This window comes from Aedes albopictus, chromosome 2 (assembly GCF_035046485.1).
Source record: "Aedes albopictus strain Foshan chromosome 2, AalbF5, whole genome shotgun sequence".
NCBI classification, from domain to species: Eukaryota; Metazoa; Arthropoda; class Insecta; order Diptera; family Culicidae; genus Aedes; species Aedes albopictus.
In genome coordinates, this window is record NC_085137.1 from 496,432,838 (window position 1) to 496,451,094 (window position 18,257).

At 39.3% G+C, this 18,257-nt stretch overlaps 1 protein-coding gene and 1 long non-coding RNA gene across 2 annotated transcripts in view; both read right to left on the reverse strand.

Annotated features, from left to right (window-relative positions):
* Positions 1-9,197, reverse strand: part of LOC109622496 (glycerol-3-phosphate dehydrogenase [NAD(+)], cytoplasmic) — a gene marked incomplete at its 3' end in the record, with an annotated part of 57,858 nt that extends 48,661 nt beyond the window's left edge. The window contains 1 exon segment of the mRNA XM_062854321.1: positions 8,793-9,197. Within this exon segment, the coding sequence (XP_062710305.1) occupies positions 8,793-8,836 (44 nt within the window).
* Positions 9,198-13,033: 3,836 nt separating this feature from the next.
* On the reverse strand, positions 13,034-18,251 carry LOC134288694 (uncharacterized). The gene is made up of 2 exons (XR_009998097.1): positions 13,883-18,251; positions 13,034-13,818 (listed from the first exon to the last, which is right to left on the reverse strand). It is a non-coding gene; the product is annotated as an uncharacterized LOC134288694 (long non-coding RNA).
* Between the last annotated feature and the right edge of the window lie 6 nt (positions 18,252-18,257).

Genomic DNA, 18,257 nt, shown 5'->3' on the forward strand with positions numbered 1-18,257 from the left:
ACACAGGTTTACACTTAAACCACTTTCTTCACTATTAACTTTGCGTTGTCGAAGCCACGCAAACGCTTTTACACTTCTATTACACTTCACTATTTCTTGACCGTTTGCCGGGTCAAATCAAACTGTTTCGCCTGTCGGGATTGCGATGCTTCTTATATAGTCCCTCAGAGGTCTTCTGGAATGTTCTATAACCTTCCCGGATAGAACATTCAGGAACTTTCCTCCATTCTGGCTGCACTGCCTGAAGGAAGCCTCTAACCGGTCACTCACGAGCGGCCTGCACATGTTCGTCCAACTGGGTGCCGCCGCGATGACGCGCGCTCGCTCACGGCTGTCATCATCAATCATCATCGCAATCATCGTTGCTGGTGAGTGGTCCCGCGCTGTCGCCGTGTTTACATTTGTGGGAGCTGGAGTGGCGTTGCTCAGTCTTATAAGGGAAAACGGGGCACCAAGGCGTTTATGGGAAAGTGGGTCACTTTCGACTCTTTTTGTTTTTTTCAGGATTTTTTTTTTCAAAAATTCTGCGATTTCTTCAGTACATTCTTCTGAGAATCCTCTAGAGATTCCTCCAGGAAATCCTACAAGGATTTCTACAGGAATTCATACAGGGATTTCTTCTGAAATTAATTCAAGGATTCTTCAAGCGATTCCTCCAGGGAATGCTCCAGAAATTTCTCTAGGAATTCCTCTAGGAGTTCTCCCAGGAATTCCTACAGGACTTCCTCCCGGCATCTTGCAGGAATTCCTCCAGGCATTCTTCCAGGCATTTCTTCAAGGATTCCTCAAGGAATTCCACTAGCTATTATTTTAAGCCTTTTTTTTCTAGGAGATTCTTCCAGGAGTTGCTTCAGGGATTCCTCCTGGAATTTCTCCAAGATTCTTCCAAGGATTCCTCCAAGACTATTCTGCTGGGATCCTCCTTCAATTCACCAAGGGATTCCATCATGGAATCCTTCTGGAATTCTTCCAGAGTTTCATCCAGAAGTTCTTCAAGGTATTCCTTTCATGAATTACTCCAGAGATTCCTCCAAAAAATCCTGTAGGATTCCTCCAGGGATTCTGCCAGGAATTTGTTCAAGAAATTCTCCAGGGTCTATCATGACATTACTATGTATACGCATCTGTTGTGTCCGGTCCGCTTACCAGCATGTATTTTGTTTTTATGCATTCACATTTTTTACCCGCGAGTTCTTGAAGTCAAGTTTTTTTTTCTAGAACTACGATAGAGTTTTTTCTGGCTTTCTTTATTTCTTACAATTTTTCATCCATAGGTTTTTCCTATATCCCATATAATATTTCTCCGGGAATTTCTTACAACGAATTTCCTAAGTTATCCTAGGAGACTTTCCGAAGGGAAACTCCAGGAAAACCCCTGCAAGAACTACGGGAGCAACTATTACAGAAATCCCTAAAGGAGCATCCAGAATCAGAGGACACTTTCAGGTAGGGATTCCGGGAAGAGCTCTGGGAATAATCCTGAATAAATCTGTGCAAAAGAAAACATCTAATGTGGATCACTTCGATGAACAAGTACAAGGAAGTGCCTGAAATAAGTTAAAGGAACCACGGAAAGAACTCATATATCACTAGAAATTCCGGAAGACACTCCGAAAAAAATGGGAGAAAGTGTAGGGTAAATACAGACAAACTCTAAGAGACAGACATCTTAGGATCAACAGCGGGAAGAATTTTCTGAGAGATGTCCCGGGAGATACTCCGAGAGAACCCTCTGATGAAACTTCAAAAGAAATCCCACAAGAACCTTTGAGAAATATCCCATATGAAACTTCTGTAGAAATCCACAGAAAAAAAAAACTCTAGAAGAAATCTCACGGGAATTTCTTGAGAAATATTGGAAGAAATACCGGGAGGAACTCCAACAGAAATTTCGTGAAAATTTCCTTAAAAAATACTTGGAGGAGCTCCAGGTGAAACCCCAGGAATAACTCCCGTAGCAACTCTGGGAGAAATCACGGGAAGATCTCCTAGGAAAGCCTCAAGAGGAGCACAAAAGGAATCACAGAAAATCTGCAACAGAAATCCGCAACAAAATCTGCGATATATCCTTAGAGAAACTCTTGGGGAGATCTCGGGAATCTCTTGTGGACATCTTGATAGAAATCCCACAAAAAGGAATTTGCGCCAAACACAGGAGGAATCTCACGAGGGACTCTATGAGCAATATCAAAAAAGTCTAGAAGACATTCTGAAAAAAGACGGAATTTCTGGAAAAATCCTTGAGGCGGAGAAAGATGGATTTTAGCTTCCAGATTCATCCGCGTCCACATGGAATATGCAACATCTTATCTGAATTGTCGATTTGTCGGAAATATCTGCTAGATCAAGGAAGGAATTGATGGAATTTTTAAGGTTTTCATGGAACCATAAGCTTCCAGTAAGAACCTTCAGCATTACGGGAAAAATATTTGTTTTGACTGTTCTGACTACAAACATATAAAAAGTAAAAGCTCATGTTAAAAAGATGTAAAAACGACTTATTCGAAATTCATATCAACAATAAGGCTGATACAAATTTAATTTTGACTTTTTGTCTCCCCCCCTTTCAAAAATTGTTGGCTCAAAATCGCATTTTGAGGGGGCAGATAAAAAAATATTTATCAAAATATCGAATCTTGCTAAAAATTCTTTAACAAATCCGATGAGTTATTATTAATTTTCAGATAAAATGCTTTATTATTTTTATCCCCCCCCTCGACCAGCCAGAGTGATGGGACAAAAAGTGAAATAAATATTTGTAACGGCCTAATGTAGTAAACTCTGTGGATTCTACTTCTGAGTAGAGCTGCAAGTAGTAAATTTTACTAACTTTTATTCATTCGACCCTATGTTTTATTTTTATAGGTGCAAAATTTTCCAGAGTATTCCTGGTTTTTCCCTGTTAAATAAAATTCCCTTTCCAGGAAGTAGACACCTTGGTGGTACCTAAAGAAGCGGACAAAACGCAGCCAAACAATAGGGAAAATTTCACTTCGACGGGTATATATGTCCGGCGGCTCAAAAGAGAAATCACAGGCAAACAAGCGTAACACTGTTGAAATTTACGTCTAATACGACTCAGGATTCTGATTACTTAAAAATATGGCATCTTTGATTAACCTTTGATTCGGAATTCTGCCATTAGGTAGCGCTAGTGAACATGCACCGAACCACATCTTCATCAGCTGAAAATGGAGACCGAGCCTTCTTAATATCCGGAATAAACGTAGCGATATCGCGTATGTACATCACCTTCTAATCGTCGAGATCCAGCTACGCATAGCTGGGGTTCAGCCACAAGACTCGGGCAACGATTCAACACAAGCCGACTAGAAGATCCCGTTGTGAAAATATCGTTCGTTGATGTTCTTGGAACCCGAGCAGCGGATGTTCCGGAAGGCTACAGTGTAGAAGAGTAGTGGACGTTCATTAAGAATGCCTCTATTGAAACCAGCGTGAATAACATCCCAAGTAACAATTTCATTGCTGATTGGTTTTCTTTGATTTTTATTAGGGTTTTATTACAGAAATAAATAAAACTCACAGTTTTATGACTGCTTTTATGAAAACCATTGATAAAATGTTTTATAGTATACTTGAAGATATCCATAAAGACAGATTTCAAGAGTAAACAAAACTTTCCGATATATAAACCTTCTGGCAATCATTATTACCACAATAAAACTGTTAAAACTCTCAACAGATGGCGATCCGTTCGATTAGTAACGACATCTGTTGATGGAAAAGCAGAACTACGACACTGCTAGGTTTATTGCGGTCATCATAAAAGTAAACTTGCTTTCGTTTTATTTTCGCTGATTATATGATTGTCGCCATATTGAAGAATTAGCTACGTGAATGGAAAATAGTTCATTTTGCTCAAATTAGCAATGAATTGATAGTTTGCCACCATTTCCATAACATGCTCACATAAATAAACTCTTTCTGTTGAGTTTTCTTGTGATTCTACAAAGTTTTACTGAATTCACAAATTGATTTATTTCATTCCAAGATGATAATATTCACTATTTTCGAAGCGCATTAATTTTATGATTCTGCAACCTCTATATTCACGGTAAATTCGAATGCGCATAAGGCTACCAGCACAATAACTACTAAAATATTGCTTTGAAATAATCGCTTTCTACTTACGAATGATGTATCCTCCTGAACTTTACGTGCCATCGAAGAAGCTTCTCTGCATCTTGAACTGTCATAGTTTTTGTTGAAAAAAAAAAAACAACAACAATCGAGAATTTTTCAACTAGGTTTTAAAACGGGTTTATTGCTACTCTTAATGTGGTTTGCAAAACCTCTCCGAGAGTGGTCCACTTAGCCGGGAGATGCTCTTAAAGAGGTTATCAAGAGGTTTTGATATATGATTCAGTTTTATTGCAAGTTATTTAAAATTGGTCATGAAGATCTCTTGTAGAGCCGAACAAAACTTAAAATGTTACTTGGGATGGGTAAGCTGGGTAATCAGCGGAAAAAGTGAATCACTGATAAAACCTGGCGGAAGATAGAGGAGCGTAGAGAAGTAATGACCGTGTTAGGGCGGACAAGAACCAGAGCAGCCAATCACTAGTCCCGTCAACGATATCCTGCTCTAGAAAAGGAAGTGAAGCACTGCTGCAGAAGGCACAAGCAAGCGTGGGAGGACTTCCTGGCTGACGAAGGGGAGAAAGCCACCACAACAGCCGGCGATATTCACCTCCTATGCGATATCCGGGGATGTCAGTGAAAGACGCTACTGGGCAGCCAACTAACCAGCTGAAACGTTGGTTTGAGCACTTTGAAGAACTTCTTCAAGTTTAGACGTTCGACCAACCTTCAACATTTTGACATAAACCGCCTGGGGTACGACGCATCACCCGCGTACACCCAAGTAACATTTTAAGTTTTGTTCGGCTCTACAAGAGATCTTCATGACCAATTTTATAAAACTCGCAATAAAACTGATTTATACATCAAAACCTCTTTATAACTTCTTTAATAGCATCTTCCGGCTAAGTGGACCACTCTCGGAGAGGCTTTGCAAACCGTATTAAGAGTAGCAATAAAACCGTTTTAAAACCTAGTAGAAAAATTTCCAATTCTATATTGTTCTTGTTTTTTTTTTTAACAAAAACTATGACAGCTCAAGATGCAGAGAAGCTTCTTCGATGGCACGTAAAGTTCAGGACGATACATCATTCGTAAGTAGAAGCGGTCATTTCAAAGTAATATTTTAGGTGTTATTGTGTTGGTAGGCTAATGCGCATTCAATTTTACCGTGAATATTGGGGTGGCAAAATCATAAAATTAATGCGCTTCAAAAATAGTGAATATTATCATTTTGGAATGAAATAAATCAATTTGTTTATTTAGTAAAACTATCTCGAATCACAAGAAAACTCAGCAGAGAGAGTTTATTTATGTGAGCATGTTATGGAAATGGTGGCAAACTATCAACTCATTGCTAATTTGAGCAAAATTAACTATTTTCCATTCACGTTAGCTAATTCTTCAATATGACGACAACCATAATCAGCGAAAATAAAACAAAAGCATGTTTACTTTTATGATGACCGCAATAAACCTAGAAATGTCGTGGTTCTGCTTTTCCACCAACAGATGTCGTTACTAATCGAACGGATCGCCATCTGTTGAGAGTTTTAACAGTTTTATTGTGGTAATAATGATTGCCAGAAGGTTTACCAATCGGAAAGTTTTGTTTACTCTTAAAATCTGTCTTTATGGATATCTTCAAGTATACTATAAAACATTTTATCAATGGTTTTCATAAAATCAGTCATAAAACTACGAAATTTAATTATTGCTGTAATAAAACCCTTATAAAAATCAAACAAAACCAATCAGCAATGTTACTTGGGCACTCTGAGGCACCATCACTGCACGAGATTGAAACAGCCACATGAAGCATGAAGTCCAACAAAGCCCCCGGGTTAAACGCATATCAGTAGAGATTCTCAAATTTGACCACAGGATATCCGCGTAAATGTTACATCAATTATTCTGTAATATCTGAGACACCTCTACTATTCCGGCCGACTTGATGCAGGGCGTTTTAGTGAAGGATTCCAAGGATGTCGTTCTGAATGTGTGCTACAATTGGCGTGGCGTCATGCTCCTGTGTGTATTGTTCTCACAGTTACATGAGAAGATAGACGCGACTCTCTTGCGGTAGCCGGCAGTATTCCGTGCCGGAAGATTATGTGTTGACCATATTGTCACGCTCCGTATCATCCTGGAGTAGGTCAACGAATTCCAAGAATTCCTCTGTTTGGTATTCGTTGACTACGAAAAAGCTTTCGATTGTCTTAATCACGAAAATCTGCGGGACGCCCTGGAACGCCTGAGAGTTGCGGATAAAATCGTCAACATAATCGAAGCGCAGTACGCTCCTCTACGGTGTGTATAACCGTCAACTTCAGCTAGACTAAATCGTTGAATGTCAACAATTGGCCAGCCCCTCCAAATTTACAGTAGCTGGAGAAGCAGTGGCAATCCATACAAGATTTTCTTCCTAGTACCGTGCCATGCCCTAATACCGTGATCTTAAAAATGCTCTTCACTTCAAAGAGCCCTGTAAAAATCAATAATCTATGTTTCTTGATTTTTCAAACGCTATATTATTGCTTATTGTGTGTATTATGTATTATAAATATGATTAATGGAATTCCAAATGTTTAATCCATTGTTAAAATCAAAATTGTAAAACATAGCATTGTTCCTAATACCGTGTATGTGACCCGCATACATTGGTGGTCCTTTGAATCATCACTATATCAATCATACTAAGTTCATACTTAAAAGAACCTATGCGTCGAACTTTGCCTAGAGGTTTGTGCAATTGATTCATAAAGTAAAAAGTATCAATAATATTTTCAGTTTGCAAGTTTTAGCCGAAACACGGTATTTGGAACACTGAAGGAACCATGCCTTAATACCGTGTATTGTTACTTTCATTCACATTGTGTAAATATTTTTAATTGCTTGTTTTTTTTTGTAAATATGTGCCAAATTTATCACGCATAACTTGAGAAGGTTCGATATGCTAATGATTGAACTAGTTACTCAGTTAAAAATATAATACACTTAGTAAAATATTTGAGTTTTCTGTCAAATACACGGTATTAGGGCATGGCACGGTAAAATCGAATGAAACGAAATGTAAATTTATAAATGTTCCGTTCTTTACGTGAGGTTTTTCACGTAAATTTCAGATTTTTAGGATTTCAAGATATTTTGGACGGAATCCTGGGAGGTATTTCTGCAGGAATCCCGGGAGTAAATCCAGGGAGCAATTCCTGGAGGTGTCCCGGGGGGAATTCCTGGAGGAATGCCGGGAAGAATGATATTTCTACGAACTAATTTATGTATAATTTCAACTACGATTTTTTGATACAGAGGAGCTAGTGTATTTTCGGCCGTATTTTTTCTCTTCGCCATGTGTTTTCTAAAACCTGTTCAACTCAAAACTGACCTAAAAAATCCGAACCAAACTGAATTATAAGACAAAGTTTCAGGAAATTTGGACCACATGACTTTGAATGAGTGTAATCAGTTTTGGAAATTCCGCCCTATTTTGCTTATCCTTTGACGCGTATTTCGACTACCACTTGTTATTTCCCTCAGTGTCAGTTATCCAGTGTAAAAGGTACAAAACTGATTACACTCATTCGAAGAGGGTATTCTGCATAAAGGGTTCAAAAAGTTGTTACAAGACGGCTCATGACGAAAATAACAAGTGGAGCTCCTTGAAAAATTATGTGCAAAATTCCTTGTAGGTTCTCGAGATTCTCTTTATAGTTATGGTTGGATTGTGATATTATTAGAATACTTTCTTTCTAGGAAGATTTTTGTTGAACTCTGAAGTATTGATAATTTTGTTTTCAGCTAAGTTCAAAATTATGTGAGCAGCCAAAAGAGTTTCTAAAAATGAGTTTATTTGTCGATCAATTAGCTATTTCATTGCCAAGGGTTGGCACCTTTACCCACTATAGTTCAAATATCCATATTTATAAGCAGGACCACTTGTACAACGTAATTATTAGCACTTGCTATTTTTAAATCACGCAACATAACACACCTCAAGTCTAAACAGCAAAAGTGGGCATGTAGGTAATCAATCTTATTTTCAAGGACGAATAGAAGTGTCTTCTATGGCCAAGGTCCCGTCACCGATTTGCTCATTCTATGCGCTTTTGCAGAGGACTAACGATGCACCACCATCATCAACCAAAGAGCAATAAGATCACTCGCGCGCTCTAAAGTTAGCCAACCGACCGACCGATCGTGAAAAGACAATTTTAAATAAGCCAATATATTTTTTTACAATATACTGTTTGTCTCACATTCACGGCGGCAGACACACGCATTCTTTTTGATGAATTCGCAACAGTAGTGTGATGTAAACAAACAGCTTTTGGACGCTTTTCGTCCATTGAAAACCCCATCTGAGAATCAAGGAGGCGCTGAGTCTGAATTCGCGGATCATTAAAATTCAGTGACCTACTATGATGATACAATTACTTCACCGCCTGCTTTTGTAACAGAAATAAAGTCCGCCATTGTCACCGAACCACCAAGCAGAATGAATAATCGAATGTGGCCGTCTTTTGTTGTGTTCCACAGTTCGCCATTAGCTTCTAGGTTTACGTAACAATATCCTGAAAAAGGGCTGCCCTTCAACTAGACTGCTCTCGCAAAATATGACGCATTATGCACAACTTCATCTCATTGAAAGATTTGTATTAAGTTTCTTTCATATAATTTCCAGAATTACTTACCAATTGCCGGATCCAACGATGCACACTTTCACCTTATCAGCCATGATAACAATCCAAAGGGAGCAAAAACACTAGACCCCGAAAAACACACAACTTCCGCTGACAAACTCCGAAGGAAAACTGCAGCAGTCAGCACAAACGACACAAAATAAGTCGAGTCGGATCAACTTTTATGTAACTTCGTTCCCGTCGTCTGTTTTCGTGTGGCGCGCGACCAAAACAACGCTTCTATCTTTAAACCGATTGAACTTGGAGCGATAATAGTAGAACCAGCTTGCACACAAAGCAGCACTTCTGCAGTAGGATCTTTCTGCTAGTCCCTAGTGACGATGGAATATAAAATCGAATCCGTAGTGGGAACTTCCGTTCCGACCGAAGCGCACGAAAGATGGAAGAGAACTAACTTCGAGTCTGAATTAAAGGGTGGCCCACTGAGAGAGAATCAGCTCGAGTTCGGGTGGCGTCGCTCCGGCGTCGCGGGGAGGTGGACACGCACACAGCTGAAGCAACGTCAACGGTCACGGAGGAAACCCAAAGCAAAAGAAAATGTGATGACGTTTTAAATTTGCGCCACAGACAACTAGATAATCACATCACTGATGAAATTGGGTTTTAAAATTCAGATACATTTTGGCAGCTCATTGAAATTTCCAAATATTTTCCCCCACATTAAAAAATTCAAAAATTTTAAATCAATTGTAAAATTTAATCAAATACATATAACATTACACACTAAGATCAGCTCGGTATTTTCCCCATCTTTTTACTGAGTTCTCAACAGCAGATTTAACTCGGTACACTCGGTTGTTTATTTTGCGGATATTCTGTAAATGAGTTACCGAGCTCAGCTAATAAACTGTCAAAAGTTACTGATATACGGTAAATATCGTTACTGGTGAACGGTAAATACGATTACCGAGTGTACCGAGATAAATCTGCTGTTGACAACTCAGTAAAAAGATGAAAAAAATACTGAACTCAGTGAAAAAATTACTGAGCTGGAACATCTTAATCTTAGTGTGTACATTAAAAATATCAACCAGAAGTCTGCATATGTGGCAGGTTCGTTTGTCTGTGCATTATGAAAGAGATGCAAACCGACTTACACGCTAAGAACCGTTTGTTGTTCTACGGCACCCAAAATTGGGTTCTTTTGACGCAATCTCACACTGAAAGACGGCTTGCGGTTGAAATTACTATATTCTGAAAGTCAATTTAAATACACAACGCCACTAAATTTGTGCAGACTGAATTTCGTTTCCATTCAACAGATTAATGTTTTCAATTTTACCATGGACCCGATTTACAATTGGGTTGTTTAGTGAATAAAATATTGCTATTTTCTATAGCCTAATCGAAAGAGCTCATTTTTCTGAGTATAATGTGATTTTATTGGATTCCAACACCTTTGTTTTGATGGTTAAATCAACAAAACAGTTTTAATTTTCGTGGATAGAATGACAGTTCAATCGTTAAAGTGACAGTTCGACCCGAACAAAAAAATTTCCCCATACAAACTTTAAATGCATTTTAAAAATAGTTTCCGGTCTCCAAAAATTATGAAATTTTAGATTTCGACTAATTTTTGGGCGGAGAATCCGATTATGGAATAATCCGGATACCCCTAAAGAACCCAATTAGAAAAAGCTTATGTTGGCTACCGGATTCGAACCAAGAACCTTGCAATCACCAGCCTCGCACGCTATCACTCGGCTATCGAACCGGTTGATATGGGAGAGACAAAACGCACACAAGAAGCGTTTGTTGGTCAATGCAGGCCAAATATTTCAATAGGTCCTATCTGAATTTGAGAAACTCTCTTTGTTCACTTTCTCTTTTAATTATTGCAATGTTATGGTACACTTTTCAACTACTTTTGCAGTACAAATGAAAAGACGATTGTTTTGACCATCGTTCTATGCAAGGAGACAATCATAATTCAAATAAAACAGCTGAGATAGTGATGAAAGAGAGGGAAACCAAAGAGAGCCTCCCTTCTGCAGATAGGACCTTTAGATATGTTTGGCCTGAATGATCACGTTTTGCCATGGTAAATTTGAAAACATTCTCATGTTGGACATTACCGTATTACCCCGCCAATACGACACCGACTGTTGTCGAATAACCGGGGTAAACTTTTAATTCGACAATTTGGTCACCCTACACCATCATGCTCATTGAAATTTGGCAACTCTATTTTTGTTTTTGTTTTGATTTCCATTGCGGTGGTGCGAATGAAAAGCTCATTCTTTCTACGATTGTTACCATACTCAGTTCATTCCGGTTGGTCTCCAGGCGGTTTGGGTGTCGAAAAGCACCAACTCAGAACTTCCGGAATTAGCGGCTGCAAGAGGAGCTGTTGTGGGTGCGAGTATAAGCGCAATATCAAACTGTTTTGAATTTACAGTGTACATCGGTGTGACATTTGAACACTTTTTAATTCGACATGTCTCGCGTTACATTTGAAAAGGGCCTATCCCCAGAACGTAAACATTGAGAAAATTCGATGCAAACATTTTCCATCACATTTTCTATTCGTATTTCTCAGATTGAGAATTTTTCAACATGCTTTCCGTTCTGATGACACAAGATTAGATGTTTCTATGCATCAATAATCAAAATTGCATTAAAATTTATCAGAAAAGTATTAAAAATGATAGATAAACATGTTAAGCTAATTTGAAATATTTCACCCGGTATCGGCCTTATTGTGAGTCTTTCTAAAATTTTCTTAGCGTGGTTCGGCCCCCCGAGTGAGTCCGTTATTGACATCGAATCAAGGCTCGGCCCTTTTTGAGAGAGAGAATTCTCTCTCTCGGCGCTCGGGCCGGGAGCCGCTCGGAAAATTTTCGGTTGTCGGCCCTTTAAACGAGAAGGCTTACCAATGTAAACAAAATTTTACCGTTACTGGTCCATTTGGAGCACGGGCTTATGAATGATTGGGAAAAAAGCAGGGATTGGCCGTTTTGAAGGTGGGGTTTATTCTGATAAGGTTAACGGTTAGGTGGGTGATCTTTGCACAGTAGGTTACTGTTGGGGGATGCTATGGAATGGTATCAAAATCGATTTGTTTACATTTTAGGGATAGGCCCTTTTCAAATGTAACGCGAGATGTGTCGAATAAGCGGGGTACGAATTAAAAAGTGTAGTATTGAAACGTGTCGAACCAGCGGGGTAAGAGCAACATTAACGGCGGCTACTATTCGAGCAACCCGCGCAGCGCTACCATTTTGACTTAACCACCCTTTTCCACACCGGTAGTAATCAAATTAGTCACCCTGATTCGTATCGGGAGGGTTGTCATATTCTCATTGCATTTTTAGCAGCGCAACTGTCGCGCTGTTATATTTGGTCACCCACCCATAGCGCTACTATTTTGCGAGCGCATCTAGCAGCGACCGGTAAAGTTTGCTGCAATGATGGAGGGCTACCAAACGGGGTATAGAAGCGCACCGTTAAAGGTGCTCTAAGACGGTACCACGAATCGTCTTTCAGTGTGTGCATGAACGATTATTGGGAGATGTGAGCCGACAAATAAAAACGAGCCACCCTAACGATTTCATTTTCGCGCACGAAAGTTCGACCAAAACAGAACCCACAAAAACATCAGCCCTTTTTGACAGCAGCGCGCTTTTGTTAACTGCTCGTTCCTGTTCAAGTCCAACTTTGTCGCTGCAAGTCGCAAACTTGATTTCGTGATTATTACGCATGTGAACGCACTTAATTTGCACTAATTTTGTCGTAAATTAACGTGCAAAACCGTGTTAATCACAATTACAAAGCAAACGCTTTGGAAACCTTTTGGAGAACCCTGATTTGGACAAATTTTCTTGAGGTAAGTGGCGTCTTTTTTTTAGGTGGGGGAACACAACATGGTCGCTGCCAGCAGCAATTGTAATTGTAATTTATTAATTATACGAAAGCCTGGCAGTTATTGAACTATAAATCAGGTCAAGGAAAAACAAATAGGATAGTAAATGGTTACATTGGAAGATTACTAGTAGCTACAGTTTCTGTTCGATTATTCAATCGTAAAGAGATTTTACTGCACGTTTGAAAGCGTCAAGTGTTGCTTGTTGCTTAATTTCCGGGGGAAGCTGGTTCCAGTGTTGTATCCCGTAGACCAGCAGGCTCTTCTTTTCCGTCGTTGTGTGTGCCGGTAACAAGAAAGTTCGTGCGCGCTGCATCTGTCCGCGTTGTAGGTGTTGGAGAATGTACGGTGGAAGTGTTTTGTCTCAAGCTTGGCGGAAGAAGCAGTATACCCGGTGTCTGTAGTTGTCGGGCAGGTCGTGCCCAAGTATTGCCCTGCGCACGTGAGCCGTAGTGTCAAACCGTCTCATCTTGAAAACGAACCTAATAGACGATTTGAAACAACGATGTAGTCTCTCCTTCAGCGCACCAGATAGACCAGGATAGTAGACAATGTCGCCGTAGGTGAAAACCGGCATTACCACTGCTTGCACCAGCTTGAGTCGCACCTGGGGTGACAATACTGGCGTAAAACGACGGAAAGTACGTAGGATGCTGTACGCTTTCATGGTAGTTTCGGTGACCTGCTCCGTCCATCGTAGATTGTTGTCCATAACCAGCCCAAGATTGACAACTTTGTCACTTATCTCGATGGTTTGTCCACAGAAACTGACATCGACAGCAGGAGTGACACGCCCTGTCCTGCTGAACACAATGGCCTGGGTTTTCTTCGGATTCGGGAATAGATTGTTTTCGGAAGCCCAGCGCTCGATCGAAATCAAGTCCTCGTTGACTTGATCAATCAAAATAATGCGAAGGTCGCTTACGCGTTGGCTTACTTTGATTATTTATTTATATTTATTTTGTTTATGAGCTCATCTATGCATAATATTACATTCCGTGAGTAACTTCCTAGTGTCTATATGTTTAAATAGTTTTACTGATTCTCCAATTCCTTGATTTCGGTTCCAATGTTGTCCCTGGCAGTTTTCTCGAATTTTTCACCGAATTCCGTGGTAGCGTAGATGAACGGGATTCGGTTGAACGTTTGCAGTATCTGCGGAATATAATTGTACCAGTAACTTGACTAGTTCCTGTTGCAAGAAAATGCAGAGTATTACCTTCAACCTCATTTTGTTATAGGAACTCGCTTCCATCGCGGCGTACTCCTTCCGTAGAAGTTCGGTATAAACTTTGTAGTCATCCGTTGGGTATCTGTGGGTGGAATTAGTTCATAAATCGATAATTAATACCTTTATCATATCATTTGTTATAAATTTCTATATTTTTTGCATGTTCCTACTAATTATAATTATAATAAAGAATTTCTATCAAGGAAACCTTTTGAACCCGGTGTTTGCTACTTTCAGTACTTATAAATGAGATGGCAAACTCGCGTGTCATGCCTCGATCCTGTGTGCTTGTCAACAACGCAATCGTTGCTACACTCATCTCTGAATTAACCACCAGAGATGTATCATTATCATTGTACTGTCACAATTAAGTCCTTAAATAAATAACAAAATCTCGTTTTATTGGATAAAGGTGCTCGTACACTCTTTGCCCAGACGCCAAATATTTTACCACTTGCATAGTTGCGCTGGTTCATCGTTGAATTGTTGCATTGGTGTTTTGCTGTATCGTAGCATTGGTGCATCGCTGCATTGCTGAATCGTTACGTCGTTGCAATGGTGCATTTTTTTTTATCGTTGCATTAGTGTATTCGTTGCATCATTGTATTAGTAGCAAATGATTCATAAAGTAATGCATTGCTGTATCAATCTTGTTTAATGTTCTAGAAGTTTCTTTCATTCTATGAATAAGAACTCTACAACAGTCGTTAAAGAAGCTAGATAATTGTCAAAAGAATCGAAAAAAAAAACATTTTTTAGCGTGGCTAGCCATGTTGGATCTGCTAGTTCATATTAAAAGGAAGCGATTGTCGGCTCTGTAAAGCTGAGTACGGCGAGTGAGCCTTAAATAAACGAATTGGAAAAAAAAAGATTTTCAGGTATCCTCAAACGATCTATTTTATCAATTTTCAGTGATTAATGCAATGGGTTTTATCAGAATTTTCCAATAACTCTACCAAAGGTTTTTTTCTGAAGTTTAATCAAAATATTTTCCAGAAGATATGTAAGAAATTCGTCTTCGTCTCGAACCATAGACTCCATATCTTCATACCAGAATGAAATCCTAAAGAAATCTCTATATGAGTTTTTTGCTGGAATGGAATCACTGAATGCAATTATGCAAAAATATCCGGAGGAATATCTGATGAAAATCCAGGAGAAATTTCAGCAACAATTTCCAATGGAATTCATGGAGTAATTCTTGCAGGAATTTCTGGAGTAGTACGTGAAAAAATGCCTGTAAGAATTCGTTTAAGATTTTTTTAAATTAATACTTGGAAGAATTTTCGAAGGAATCCCTGAAAAAGCTTCTTAATTATTCTCTGAAGGATTTTGTGAAAAAAGTCATCAGAAGGTTTTATGAAGCAATTCCTGTAAAAAATTCCAGCATCCCTGTAAAGAAATTCTAGCAGAATTTTATAGAGCAATTTTTAGATAACATGGCACAATTTTGGAAGAAGTCAATGAAAGATCTTCTAAGCATAGTGAGACATCTATTCTTTCTAAAGAAATCTATAGAAGACTTTTTGAAGGACACTTTAGTTGAATTTTTAAAGAAGTGTTTAGAAGATTTTCTAAAAAAATCCCTCGAAGAATTCCTTAAGGAATTCTCCTAGGAATTTCTGAAGGAATCCCTGGAGGGATTTCTTAAGGAATCTGTAGGTTTTCTATAGGAATCCATGGCGGAATAACTTAGGAAATCTATTGAAGGGTTTCTAAGCAATCCTGTTCGTGTATGCCCTGCACATCACGAAAAGGGAAATTATGCGCCACCTGTCTGTCAGCCGTTCAAGTACATTAGACGTTACTTCTATCCGTTACTCTCGTTCGTGGAGAACGATAAAAGCTCAAAATGCAACAAAAAGGTTATAATGGCGTACAACCGCCTTCCGGGGCACCATGATATAAAAGGAGATCAAGTAACGAGCATCGATCTCTTTTCTGCCCTGCAAGACCATCTTGGCGCCATTACTTGAAGTTGATCTTAGCGCCATCCTTCTTCTTTATGCCTCTACGTCCCCACTGGGACTTGGCCTGCCTCGCTTCAACTTAGTTTTCTTTGAGCACTTCCACAGTTATTAATTAAAGGGCTTTCTTTGCCTGCCATTGCATGAATTTGTATATTGTGAGGCAAGTACAATGATACGCTATGCCCAGGGAGTCGAGAAAATTTTCCCGACCGGAACGGGAATCGAACCCGCCGTTTCCGGATTGGCGATCCACAGCCTTAACCACTAGGCTAACTGGGGACCCCTTAGCCATCCTTATATCTACAGAAAAGCATTGATTATTTTAGATTATTTTCAACGTTTCGATCCTGTGGTTGGGATCTTCATCAGGGTTCGATGTGAATGAACTTGTTTTATGCCGTTTTTCTTTTTTAACCTGGGTTGGAACTGGATTGGCGGAAAATGTGTAAACAAACAACGTCAAACAAACTTTAGTACAAGCGAAACCGAAGTCGGGTTGGGGTTGAAACTGTGATCTGATTCAGTTCCAACCCAGGTTGGAACTGGATAATAAAGAAAAACGGCATTAGATTCGTGTTGATCACATGGCGGAATGTCGTTATCTGTTCTGCAAAGCACTTAGGGGCGATTTCTTCACCCTGGCTTAAGCGTTAAACCAGGTTTAACTATATGGGTAAGCCTGGCTTACCAGTTAAGCCGAGGTGAAGAAATCGGCCCTTATTGTTTCATTAATAGAGTTAAGAAACTATAGAGGACGAATGTCGCTGGTGTTCCCTTTGTTCTCGTTTGCAAATATGCCGGGTATCTATCTGTCAAACAGCATACTTTGACACTTATATCCCTCCCTATCTTTGCCAGCAAGAGATGTTGTGGCAGCGACGCCAGCGACATTCTCCCTCTATATTTTATTAACTCTATTGTTTGATTGGACCTTAGCACCCCGATTGAAATGGTGAGTGGGTATTGTCTATCCGGTTGGAATCAAGACAGACATTCAATCAAAAATTGCCATTTTCTTGGTCCACAAGTGTCGCAGCTGTTTCGCATCTAGTGCGCTGTGTTGCTGACAACAACGGGAAGGATGCGCACTACTTTTGACATGATTCAAAAACGTCGCGAGTTGGGTCGCGTCGCGACTTGATTGTGCGAAGTCCGGTTTGGTGGCGGCCCGACAATATACAGTTCTAGTCACAACACTTGGAATTCCATCCTGGCCAGCACGAACAGAAGTGTTCCCAAAGGGCCAAGTGTTTTGACTCGAACTGTATACCCACCCAACATTTCAATCGAGGTGCTAGGGTCTAATGAAACAAGTGCGGTACAGAACAGATAACGACATTGAGCCGTGTCATCAACACGAATAGTGAAACAAGTTGGTTCACATCGAGCCCTGATGAAGATTCCAACCACAGGACCGAAACGTTGGCAATGATTTAAAATAATCAAACCTTTTTTGTGACTGAATGCCGAAAAATACCTAGTTTTACGCAAACCCAGTCATACCCCGTAGAACATTTATATCAACAGTTATTTGAAATATTTGAACAGTGTGAATTCATTAGAATTTTAGTAATAAGTTAATGAACTAATTATAAGTGTAATAAATTAGGCAGAAGAAAATAAACTAGTGTGTGTGTGTGACTGTGTTCCTGGATTTAGATACTACTGAATTTGTGAAGGAAGATCAATCACAGCTGAATCGTTCTGGAAATATCCTTCGGTCTACATTTTGACCGTTACTGTTCGCTGTGCTCTCGACCAAATGCGGAGTATTTTCCCGACGATGAATATTTTTTGTTGGAATCTCTATAAGAATTCTCGAAGAACACTCCGGAAAATTTCTAAAGAATTTCGTTGAAGATTTTCCAGAAAAAACACAGGAAAAGTTGTGAAAAAAAAGTATTAAGAAAAAGAAGTATCAACCCATAGAAGAACTTCTGAAGGAATCTGTGGAGGAATTTCTGAAGGTATCCTTGAAAAAAAAAATCCAATTTCCAACTGAAAGATTATTTGAAAAAAAAAATAAATGCATAAATTTCTTGAGGAAACTGTGGATGATTATTTACTAAAATTTAGAGAAATATCTAGAGGAATCCTTTGGCGTATATCTGAACAAAAGCCTTTCTATAGAAATTTCTAAAAGAATTCTTCGAGAAATGTTCAGAATAATTTTCGATTTGTTTTTGTTTTTTAAATGCCTGAAAGAGTCTCTGTGAGAATTGCTGGAAGAATTATTTGTGAATCCCAAGAGGAATTTGTGGAAAAAAGCTCAGCAAGAAGTGGAATCTAGCTAAGAATAAGCATCATCCTGTTTCCTTCTAGCTTTTCGGCGTCCCTCTGTGACTGAGGAGCGCCCTTGGCGGGGTTCAACCAAGTGATTTAGATGATGTCGT